The sequence below is a fragment of the Lissotriton vulgaris genome, chromosome 11, assembly GCF_964263255.1.
Source record: "Lissotriton vulgaris chromosome 11, aLisVul1.2, whole genome shotgun sequence".
Taxonomy (NCBI): domain Eukaryota; kingdom Metazoa; phylum Chordata; class Amphibia; order Caudata; family Salamandridae; genus Lissotriton; species Lissotriton vulgaris.
The window spans coordinates 370430834-370443467 of NC_141699.1; the positions used below are offsets into that span (position 1 = coordinate 370430834).

The following is a 12634-nucleotide window of genomic DNA, read 5'->3' on the forward strand; positions in this document are numbered from 1 at the left end:
GGGACTGAGAGAGGTATGCTGTTGCTCACGGTGTGGTCTTGTGTTGGTCTGACACGGTTCTGGCACAGGGTTTGGAGCTGTCTGTCGGAAGTGCTGGGGTGGGATCTCCCCCGCTCCCCCCCGGTTGGGTCTTCTACACGTTTTGGAGAATGTGGGCGGGAATATCTACAAACGTCACCTTCTGCTGTTGGGTCTGGTGGTGGCTAAGCGGGACCTGGCGAGGGCTTGAAAGAGTGACCGGGCTCCGCCACTGGGGGTCTGGAAGGCAGGTCTTGATTACTTTATGGGATTGGAGCAACCCGTGTTTGAGGCCAGAGGGTGCCCACGGAAACACTTTAAAATCTGGAAACGGTGGGCATACTACAGGGGTTTGACTCTGGAGCCTCCGGCTGCCCCGGACGATGGCTTGCCTACAGTAGAGGACCTCCAGGCCTAGAGTGACACTCGATGATTGCTGTAATATGATCAATTGATGGAGCTGTTGTGATCACGTGAATTGGGTTAGGGTGGGATAAGGGGTGGGTAGATGGGACACTGGGTAGTTTGGGTGGCTGGGGGTGGTAGGGTTTTTTTTTCCCTTTTCTTTTTCTTTTTTCCCTTCAATTGATTGGGTTGCATGTATATTGAAATGTGCTTTGCTACTTGACAGTGCCTTCCTGATTGTGGAAAACTGTAATTATCCCTTGCCTAATCAATCAATAAAACCTGTTGTGAAAAAAAAATAATGATTAAATATTGGGAGTTCTCTGAATGAGTGGAAGACAACAAATCTGCCGGCTGCAGATAAACTTTAGGTCACCCTGAGCTTTGTTGTAGCCTAGCACAATATAGCTAGGTTGTGGGGAGTGTTATCCCCTCGACATTGAGGGAATGGAAGACCAATGTGGATTGGTGTATGTAGGCATAGAGAGTGGTATATGAAAGTAGAGGTTGTCCACATAAATGGACGGAAGTCTGAGGAAAGTGGAATGAGAGCAGAGGGATGTTGGGCGCACATGTGACTAGAATAGATCCTAGAGAATTGATATGAGAGCGACCATATGGAAGGTCCAGCTACATAGATGGAACCGCATCCACCAAATGCCTGGGTTCTTAGAAGGTGAATATGGTACCCCTCTGAGATACTGTGTTTTACTACCATGTGTTCTGAGAGTTGCTGCCATGAGTGGACTGTTTTTAATCACAATAAAAATAATTTTAAAAAAAGGGAATTCTTTAATCACAATGAGCTGATGCCATTTGTCTGCTGAGAAATACTCGATCTACGAGGAGTCTTGTGGATATTTTCAGGCAGTAGATCATTGTCTACTTCAGATATGATTATTGCAGGGCTTCTAACCATATATATATTAAGATGCTTGAGAGTGTATTCCACTTATTACCATTGTTGGGGGAGGGTCATTACTCACTCAAGTCTTCCCCTCCTGTGAATCATGGTCCCTCCCCTCACTCTACATCGGTCACACATAGCATGTTACATAGATGTTCTATTAACTACATAGTGTATGTATACACACACAATCAGGAGAAGCTATAAACAACTGCACAGTCACAGTACCAGCAGCAGAGCACGACACACATGAATTCAGCTTGCCCAGCAGTCGTGCAGTGCACACATGGTCCAAAATAGGCAGGAGCAGCCCCAATAGCAGCTGTGCAAGACAAAAGCTGAGTCTCACATTATATACCATGGCTATCAGCCGTGCAGATGCTAAATGCATGCACATGCACACTGTAATACCATTGTATACCTTTGCTACCTATTTTGCTCTCCGCCACGCATCACACCAGTGCTTTAAAGCTCCTACCCTAACCTTTTCCTTCTTTCCTGTCACTCTTTACCCTCCCCATCCATTAATTTCCCCACCCATTAATCCCCCTCCCTCCCATCTATCTCCTCCCCACTCGCTCGTTTCTGTTCTGCTCTGTCCACCATGAGACCTTCCCCTTTCACTCACACTTTCTTCTTCCGCTCCCACGAGCTCTCCTCTTTTCTCATTTCTCCGGTCTGTTACTTAATCCAATCAGCCTGTACTTTGAACTGTATGTATGGATGCTTTCACCCACATGCTAGTATCCCTTCCCTCTCACTCACTCTCACTAAAAGCACCTTTTTACTATTTAATTTGATCCACCGTCATATGCACTTTAATGCACCTGTTATGGACCTTCGACTTTGTATACGTCATTAACTGTCTGTCATGATGCTATGTTTATTATTTCCGCTGGTATTTCTGTCATGCCATGATGCTATGTTTAATATGTCCGCTGTTGTGCTACACTTTCTGCATCTCCTCTGAACTGCACCACTGTATACTCGAATCTCTGAATCTTACCGCACCCCATCCCTCCTACCTACCTCCTGATTACCTCTTCATATTATGTTTATTATTTCCGCTGTTATGCCTCACTTCCTACATTTCCACTGAATTACACTACTGTATACTCGAGCTCTGATTCTTACCGCACCTCATCCCTCCTGCTTACCTCCACTCATCCCTTGTCACAAACCACTACCCCCTCCCCTGCCTGATTAGCTCCATACACCATCCTGGGAGTCAACCTCTGCCTCCCCCCCCCCCCCCCCCCCCCCCCACGCAGCGCGGCCAAGGGACCTCCTTTACTAACCACCCACCCCTCTCCACACCCTCTCCCCTCGTGCTCTTACCTATCCCCCCGCCTCTAATCCTTCCCCCCTTCGTTAACCTACTTGCCTAGTCTTCCCCAGCTAAAACCTCATCATCATGTCCCACCTCAATACCGCATATGCTCCATGCCCTCCTCCTGCCCTTACTGACAAACATCCCGCCCTCACCAAACATGGACCTAACTCTTGGACCATCCCATACCCTCCCTACCTCTCTAAAATTGCCAAAAAGAACCTTAATCACAAACTCCTAATCCGACATCCTGAAACCCTTTTCGAAGACAACTACCACAGCCCCACGTCCCCCATTAAAATGAACTATATATTCTACACCAAATGCCCCTCCAAATGGAAGAGCACCTTCTTACGACACCTCCCAATTTCTAGCGCAATAAAAATAAGCCACGGCTACAAACTCACTACCTCACTTACCTCTCATTTCCCTGGTGAAATATCTATCTCCATCTACAAAACTGGAAACATCCTGATCCAAGCTTCTGAACAGTACCTCACAACTTTTGAACTTATATTCAGCACTCTTTCTGCCCAGCTGTCTCTACCCCCTCCTCCCCAACACCCCCTCAAGTCCTCAACCCCTCCCAGCTCCCCACCTCCACCCCAATGCCGAAACCCCCTCCCTAACAACATCCCCTTCATTGAACTCTCCCCTGTCGCAATCCACTCCCCCATCCCCTCACCTGTTCCATCCCATGCCACCTACCAGTCCCCCGCCGCCTCTTTGGGACAAACTCAACTCCCCCTGGACTCTCCCGTCCGTAATGACACTTCCATCTATTTTACCTCTATCCCACCTCCCTCCCTGAAACCAGCCCCCCTCCTATCCCCCCGACACTCCACCAAACTCCCTCGACCCCTAATGACAGCCCACCTCCAGTTCCCCATCTCCTCCCTTGCACCCCTCCTTCCCCTCCAAACGGCCCCATAATGCCCACAGCCCCTCATACCCTTGCCCTTTCCTCCACTAACTTCACCCCCACTCAGTACGTCACTACCACATCCCCCTTTGCCCCTCACACTTTCCCCTCACGTCTCCACCTTTCCCCCCTCTCCCCTCCAGTCCGTCTGACATCAGGCCTATCCCCCCACCAGTCCATCTGATATCATGCCCATCTCTTCCCCCCAACCCCAGTCCACACCCCACCCCCGTCCACAACCCTCCCCCTTCCGTGGCCTTCCCCAACCCCCCTCCTAACACTGAACTCCTTACGTTAAATCGTCTGGGATTACCATTATCCCCTAGCTATAAATCATCCCTCCCTTACCAATCCGTCCACAACTCCCCTCCATTCCAAGCACCCCCAACTCCCTTCTCTCCACCCTTAACCAAACACTTCGTAACTTGGACTTAAATCTCTCCACCTTGGTTAATTAACTTACCCTACTCAGAAAAGATTTCAATTGGCTCAAAGCCAATAAACCCACAGCCTGCCCCACCTGGTCCACTGCTCCTCACGCCAACCTTCAAAAATGTCCTTTGCCAAAATATTGGTCAGCAACGCCTCTCCTACCCCGCTCCCTCAGACCCCCTCGAACCTCGAATACCTACTCTGCCCACGATCTCTCCGTCCTCTGCAACACATACATTATTAAACCCTTGCCTAAAGATCCACCCTCCCCTCACTCCAAGATCCCTGTAATCCTGGGGATGAGCAGAACCCCCGACTATCCTAACTCCCCAAGACCCCCGCCTCAACTCACCTCCTTTGAACTACTCCCCTCCCCTAGCAACAACCCTAAACCCCTCACCTGCATGCTCGTGAGTTTCCGGCTCGGCCGTCCGGCATGCAACCAATATCTCTGAAACCATTCTTAATGAAGACACAGACATTGCATTCCTCACCGAAACCTGGATCAAAGACCACTCTACCCCCATCCTCGACCTACTGGCCCCCCTGGCTACTCTATTCTCAGAAAAGACAGACTAAAAATAATTGGTGGAGGACTAGCAATAATTTTTAAAAAAGAACTTCATCTTTCCCCAATCACTAACAACGACTATTCAACCTTTGAATACTTAGGAGCCGAACTTAAAATGAAAAGCTCCCCCGCAATTCAAGTTCATAATATCTGTCACCCTCCAGGTGAACCCCTTCCTTTTGCCGAAGAACCCTCGGACCTTCTAACTAAATCACTACTCTTCAACTCCAGTAATATCTTCCTAGGAGATCTTAACCTGCACTGGAATGAACCTGATGACCCCTCAATCAACCTTCTTAATAACCTTCTTGAGATTAGTGACCTCAAGCAACTCTGCCACTCCCCTACTCACGCCAAAGGAGCCATTCTTGACACCATCATTACCAACCCTGATCTGATATCCGTAGCCAACATCATCCCTATTGACTGGTCTGAACACCATCTCATTCTGTTCACAATCTCCCCTCCAGCTCCACCTGCCCCTAGTAAAAGCAACAAAACTTCAATTATGACCAGAAGTCTTAAGCAAATCTCGTCCTACCCCCCCCCCCCCCCCCCCCCCCCGGCGCCCTCGAACTGAAACTCCTATCCCGTCTGATGCTCACCCCCCCCTCCCCCCTTCCCCCTCTACAGACCTTAATCAACTCACGGAACACTTTAACAAAACTGTCTCAGAGGTTTTAGACCAGCTCGCCCAGCTGAAAAGTAAAACGCTAAAAAACAACCCCTCCAAATCATGGTTCACCCTCGACCTTAATAAAGAGAGACGCGCACTCAGATTAGCGGAAAGAACATGGAGACAACACCCTAGGCCATCCTACCTTGCTCTCCTTAGAACTTCCAGATCGTTTTACAAAAAACACATCTTCTCAGAAAAAGCTTCTTTCTTCCGCCTACAACTCTCACATGCCAAAAACAGACCTAGAGAATTGTTCAACATTATTAGAAACCAAACCTCCCCTGCACCACCCAACCCAGTGGCCTCTATTAGCCAATGTGAAGAAATTGACAACTTTTTCTCCCAAAAAATTGCCAAAATTGACTGTACCGTCCTTGATACCCATTGATCGTTCAACCCTCAACACCCCCATGATACTACACCTAATCTCCCCCCTTGAATTCTCCCCTGACACCCTCACTCATCCTCCCCTCCCATACCCCCTTGAACCCTCCCTTTCTATCAACCCGCGTAAAAATAACGCCTCATGGTTTACCTTCCAATCCTTTTCTGAACGGGAAGTCTTCAACATCCTATCAAAACTCAAACCGTCCTCACACACTAAAGACCCTCTCCCTTCCTCCCTTGTCCAAGATCTCAAGCATATCATTGTCCCCTATTGGACCACCATCATTAACGCCTCCCTCTCAACAGGAAATGTTCCCCCCTCCCTTCAACCCGGACAAATCACTCCCATTCCCATAAATCCTAAAACTGACCCTAATGACCCCAACAATCTCCGCCCTAGCTCCAACCTTTCCCTCCTCTCCAAAGCTCTCAAAGTGCGTCCTCCTTCAACTGAACAATCACATTAACACCTTCAACCTACTTGACCCCCTGCAATCTGGTTTCCGCAAAGGTTGTAGCACTGAAACTGCACTACTCAACATAGTCGATGACATACACCTTGCCCTGGACAAGGGTGAGACTTTCCTACTCATACGTATTGACCTCACCGCTGCATTTGACACAGTGTACCACCCTACCTTACTCAATACACTCAAAGATCGTTTTGGCTTTAATGGCACTGTCCTTAACTGGTTCACCTCCTACTTCCAACATAAAACACAACAAATTAAAATTCAAAACTCCCTCTCTAGCCCAACTCCTGTCTCCCTCAGCGTACCACAAGGAACTATCCTCTCCTGCTCTTTTTAACCTCTTTATTGAACCCCTTACCTTGATACTTAAACAAGCCAAAATCAATTATCACCTGTACGCTGGTGACACTCAACTGTACTATAAAATAAAATCCCATTCTGACATCCTACACCTCAACACAACAATAACCAAGATCCAAACTTGGTTCCACAACAACCATCTTAAACTCAATCCTAACAAAACTGAGATCATCCTCTTCTTGCCCAAAAACAACCCTCTCCCCTTTCAATCATGGATCGCGGATCTCACGCCCCAAACTGCCCTCTCTCCCTTGCTGATCTGTCAAATCACTCGGCATCACCATCAACAATAATCCTACTCTTAACTCCCATATTAAAAATTCAGCAAAAAGTGCACTTTTCACACTCCGGCATCTCAAAAAAATCAAACCCTGTATTCCGGCTGAAGACCTCAAAGTTATTACCCAATCACTGGTCCTTTCCAAAATTGACTACGGAAATGCCCTTCTCTCTGGTACTCCCAAAATCTACCTTGCCCCCTTCAAATCCGTCCTCAACCTCGCAGCCATACTCACTACTAACTGTAATCGTTTCGACCACATCTCACCTGCCCTCAAGGCCCTCAAATGGCTCCCCATTGAAGGTAGATCCTCCTTTAAAATTGCCTGCATCACACACAAAGCCCTCTATCGGAAGACTCCATCCTACCTATCAGCCAAACTTAAAAAAGCTGGCTGCACACGAACTCTGAGAAGTACTAACTCTCTTCTCCTCATACAACCTCTACTCAAAAAAAGCTCCTCACAATCCCGCTCCTTCTCTGGCAAGGCCCCTACCATCTGGAACGACCTCCCCAAAGACTTTCGCTGAAACCCCTCCTATGCCAACTTTTCACAAAAACTGAAATTACACTTCCTCACTAAATATTGGAGAATGTAGCCCCTTTCTCTCCTTTTCTGACTTTTCTCTCCCCCACTGCCGTATTCAACCTTTCTTGTTCCTCCAACCGATGTCCTCCTTGCCCACTGTAAAATAGCTACTACATTATTTCTTTTAATTTACGCTCTGCATATATCATTTATTCTCCTCAAACTATATTACTTTAAATGGTTCCTCTAATCTGTATCTAACCAACCATTGAATTTGTTTTGCGTACACTGTTATTGCTGCTTCCCTGAATATTACCTCTGTTATGTAAAGCGCTCTGATACCCTCGGGTGGAGCAAGCGCTATATAAAACCTTCAAAATAAGTACACAATGTACAAGAGTAGTTATACTTGCACCATCATGCCCAGCAGCTGTGCAAGCTTCACACACACACTAGCTCTCTCGCACACTCATACTATACAGCACAGATAGATACTATTCCTCTTTTTCTTCCATGTTTTGTAATTTGATGATTGTGTAGTAAAACCTACAGTTTGTGACATTGGTTCATGTCGGAAGTCCACTGCATTGCTTTTGCGCCCCACAGAAAGATCACATTAATCCTTTCCCTTGTATCCTTGTGCTTCTGTCCTTCTAGGGCAAGGTGGAGGTGGAAGCCGGGAAGGAGAACATGAAGTTTGAGACCGGCCCTTTTTCCTTCTATGGAGTGATGGCACTAAACAGTGGACCCCCTTGCACAGGTAAGGTACAGCTCAATGTTGAGTCTGGAAGTCATTGAGCTGTATATGCTGCCATTCCTCCTTGCCATAAGAACATCTCCTGACCTCCATCTTGTAGTGTGCGTCACACCTGGTCTGAGGGAGCAACGTTCAGGGTGTTTGCTGATTATTTAAATCCTTGGAAGCTCTTTAGGTTGTTGTTGGGATTGTTGCTTAGTTCTGTCTGTACCAGGTTAGTAAAAGCACATGTGACAAGAACACCCCACAATAAAATAGTTTTCTTTCAGATGATTTATAGAATAAGGGCTTTCCATATAGTAGCCAATAGTGCAGCTGGAATATGGAGCACAGAGGCATGTCCATCATTTGTTTGCTTTAAGTGTGCATTGAAAAGCTCAAGGCTTCTGCTACTAGCTGTGACTATTTCCCTTATAGTTTCTTCAAAATGATCCTTTTGATCTGCGATGAGTGTTACATTTCTTGCTGTGGAGCCAAAGCACATTGGTCACAGATCTAGCTTCCCCGGTTGATCAAACTATGTGGTTAACTTTTATCTCCCTGCACTTCCATTTCCTTTCGTGCAAAAGGTGTTAACATTTGTCTACAGGTTAATCCCCGCTAATAGACGGTGTATAAAGAAAAAAGTGGACCATTATCTGCTGATTTACCTCTTGATTTCTTGTCACATAGCTAGGTGAAGCAGGCGACACTGAGGCGGAGAGTTTAGCAAATAAAATATGTTCTCTGTTACATCATTTACTGTGAGATGGGTAGGTTTTCTAAGCTAACAAATTAAACACAAGGAGAAGATGGACGGAACGCTGAAACTTTTCAGACACTCACCCCCAGCCACAGATCTGGGTTGAATCCATCATCGTTCTTTAGCTCACTTTGTCACCCCCGTTCAGACCCAGCTATATGCCAATCAGTCTTGACCCTGTGCCTCAACAGTCCAGACCGAACTGCCAAGCCAGGTCTTCCCTGGACCGGAAACAAGCATCCTGGGATCCGTTTCGGGGTAACACCAGGTTTTCTGGGCTGCTTGTTCTTATGTGGCAGTGGTAGCAAAGGTGCCTTTGAGTGATTTTTTGGGGTGGGTAGGGAGCTTTGCATCAGTGGGTTGTTTTGGCTTGAGTAGGTTGTCTGGTAACAGTGGGTTCATCTGGTTCATGCCTTTGAGTAGGTGGATAGTGTAAGTTAGTGGGTTTAAGGACATATTGTTCACATGAGCATTAGGCATATGAGTCACGTGGGGAAATAGGTGGCTAAGTACTTAGTTGATTCAAGTGGCTGAGTTGGCTGATAACGTCATTTTCACGTCTCTTGTTCAGTTGCCTAGGTAATTTGGAGGTCTGTTTGTGTGTAATGTGAAGGTCTTTGGTTGTTTGAATGGGTTCTTCGCAGGTTGCCTTCTGTTATTGACTAGTTCGACTTGTGGTATTGTGTACGGTGGTTGCTTTTGCTTCATTGAATGATTGTAGTTTTAAGGCTTAATGGAATGGATGGTAGTGTAAATCAATAGAAGCAGGTTCGTACTTTGAATGATTGAACTTTTTGCAAGTGAACTATAGTTTGATGGTAACGACCAGTTTTCTGTGATTGGTCTTGGATGGTCAGGGAATGACGTAACATCTGTTTGTGCTTGTGCTGCAGTAGACATGCTACATACTGGTCTGGTTAAGGATAGCTTAGCTAAATGTGATTTGATCAGTAGAGTAACCTATGATTTGCAGTTATGTTGACTTTTAGAACTGCAGATGTATGCCAGAGTGTAGATTGCAATTGTGTTTTGAATGATTCAACAATGTTTTGTTGTCTTTATTACCATTTGTGTATTTTCATTTTTAACTTGCAAGTCAGAGCCACATTTCACTTGTTAAAAATAACCATTTTCTTTTCTAGCTCCTCCTTTCGATTTGGGCTCTTATCTTCTGGTTTTCTTGCACCTCTTTGCATGTTTAAGTGCTCTGAATCCACTCATGCCCTTTTTCCACTTAAACACTCTTTGGGCCTATGGGTATTGATTAGTTATTTTGATTTCGGTTTTCTGCCCAAAATTAGCCACTGTGTAGTCTACAAATTCTAGAAAACTGGCGTACGGTCTGCGATTCCTCTTCCTTTCCCCTGCGAACCACTTTCCAAAAGGAGCCTTACACAAGTTTGGCGATTGTGCTCTTTAAAACTTGTTCTTGCTGGAGGCATAGTACAGAGCAAAGGTTTAGTGAAATGCATGCTTTCAGATTTAAGACAACCTGTGTTTCAGAACATCTGGTTTCTAATGCAGGGGACTTATTGGATGTATACGTTTGAATGAGAGATAGTTAGGATGTTCCACCAACCTCCATCATACAGCCAGCATCATTCTCAAAGGGCAAGACTCAATCATTGATGAATTCTTTTGGGCATACCCGACGTACCTTTGTTTCCCAACTCTATGCTTGAGTAATTCTTCCAGGTGTTTTTTTCCCTAACATTCAGGCATGTGTAGTCCTGCTTATTCAACTAAACATTCATGACCAAACCAGCATGCAGAGTACAAACGTGGACTGGGTGAACTTTGCATGTAACGGGGGCACTAGAGAGCTCTGCTGATATCCCCGCTAGTGATGCACACAAGAGGCCGAAAAGAGTTACATTATTACGTCTTCCTCGCTCGTCCAGTCATCGATTGCTGGAGTCTGTGCAAGTTTGCATCACCTTATTCCGGCCCCATTCAAACACCATGTTTGTTGTAATGATAGAGGGACTTGTGAATGCTCTCACTGTCCATCTTTCACAGCCAGTGATATCCCATATCAAAGAAACCTGCAGACGTCTTGCAGGAGTCTCGTGGACATTGCTTTCAAAGATCAACGCTTTTGTGCACTTCTCACTCTCCCAGAGTCAAGGCAGCCACCTCTGTCAGAAACGCGCACACCCATGCATGTTCTAGTACCAGAGAAGTCCATGAAGGTTTCCGGTGTTGCCGCTCATACCTATCCTCAATGCTCGCTTGCTCAACACTTACCTATGCTTTTTTACTGTGGCATTCTTGGGGCACCTGTGCAGTCTGCGTTATGTCTTCTGTTCCTCTCCTTTGCTTCCAGCTCCTCCTTTCACAGTTGCTGATCTTACTTTCTTTTGCCAAGCAGAATTTATTTATGCCTTGCAATAATGTTTCTTCATGTGTATGTTTTTTTTACATTTCTTTCTTCCTTTTGCTGTCCAGCCCAGATTTTACCTCTATCTTTTCATTCCATTCTCCCCCTTTCTCGAGTATTCGTCAATCTTATCTTTTTGTTGATGTATTTAGACATCTCCGCCCTGCTTCTTTCTTTCCAGCTCTGCTTTCCCCTTTTGTGTACCTGTGATTTCTTTTTGTACTGCTCTGCTTCCAGACGGCAAGGTGCACTCTCAGTGCCTATAATGGAATAGTTAATGGCCTGGCTGCTTTCTGACACAAATTATTCAGGACAAGGTGTCCAGACAGGCAACCACTGAGTTCTGAACACACAAACACAGCTGGTAATTGGCACACCTCATGGCTGGTGCATAAGCAGTGCTTGCAGTTGTTTTCAAGTATAGCTGCTGGTTAGTGTAAATGCCCTCCCCCAGCCAGGACTTGCAGTGCAGAATCAAACTAACACTACATATGTTGGAGAATGGCTCAATCTGTTCAGCAGAACTGAATACTTTATTCTAAACAGATGGAAATAATACATAAATAACACGACTACATCCACACAAATTATATGAAACCTGGATAGTATAAATGCATAGCCAGTGAGTCACGGATTAGTCAAGCCAGCTCTGTAAAGCTGTGGCGAGTCTTGATAATAGTAGGAAAATACGTTTTTGAGAGACGAGCACAAAATCTTTCTGTAAAAATCTAAGCAACAATAATCTTTTTCATGAGGCAGATTTTAACCTGTGTACCACATTGAAAAGCATCACAGTTCTGCATCCATAATAGCTCTCTATACTGCTCTGGCCAAAGGAATGTAACAGGGTATTCACAGGAAGCTTTCTTGCCCGAGGTGTCTGATCTCTTCAACAAAACCTGCTATAGAAAACAAGTGCAAAAACATACCTGTCGTGATTAAGTCCTGTCTATAAACAGGTTGGGTGTGACGGGTACGCGATATGGTATATTAAACAAAAAGCTGTAGATACTATGTCTCTGTGTGCATATCACAATGCAGATCCTTTTTTTGGGGTGAGACAAATACTAGACTAAACACATTCCGGTGAAAAAGGACTGAACTTTATCGTGTAGCAGGACTCCAATTTTGAAGCGATTGTCTAACTTAGTATCACTGTGCAGCTACTACAGTGTTCATGTCCCTCTATAGATAATCTTATATTGCCTCCTTTCAATTAATAACAGAAATTATTATTTTCCCTGCTGCTCCCTTTCCCATATTCAAATGCATGGAAACATTATTCCCTCCCAGTCTTGGTTTCCTTTGGTTCTAGTCTGTCTGCTCTTTTCTCACTGCTGTTTTTAAGCCTGTCCTGTCTTGTAGACAACTTCTTTTAAACTTAGTTGTTTCCAAATTTACTGTCTCCAGTCTGCTCTTTGTTTCTATCCTGTTTTGTCCATTCTCTTTCTAGCCTCTCTCA

General features: G+C 45.5%; 1 protein-coding gene across 2 annotated transcripts in view; it reads left to right on the forward strand.

Annotated features, from left to right (window-relative positions):
- CNNM4 (cyclin and CBS domain divalent metal cation transport mediator 4) overlaps nt 1-12634 on the forward strand; it is a 363208-nt gene that overhangs the window by 290720 nt on the left and 59854 nt on the right. For both annotated transcript variants that reach the window (XM_086943349.1, XM_086943350.1), the window contains exon 5: nt 7951-8053. In XM_086943349.1, coding sequence (XP_086799475.1) covers nt 7951-8053 — 103 coding nt within the window. The remainder of the gene's footprint in view (nt 1-7950; nt 8054-12634) is intronic.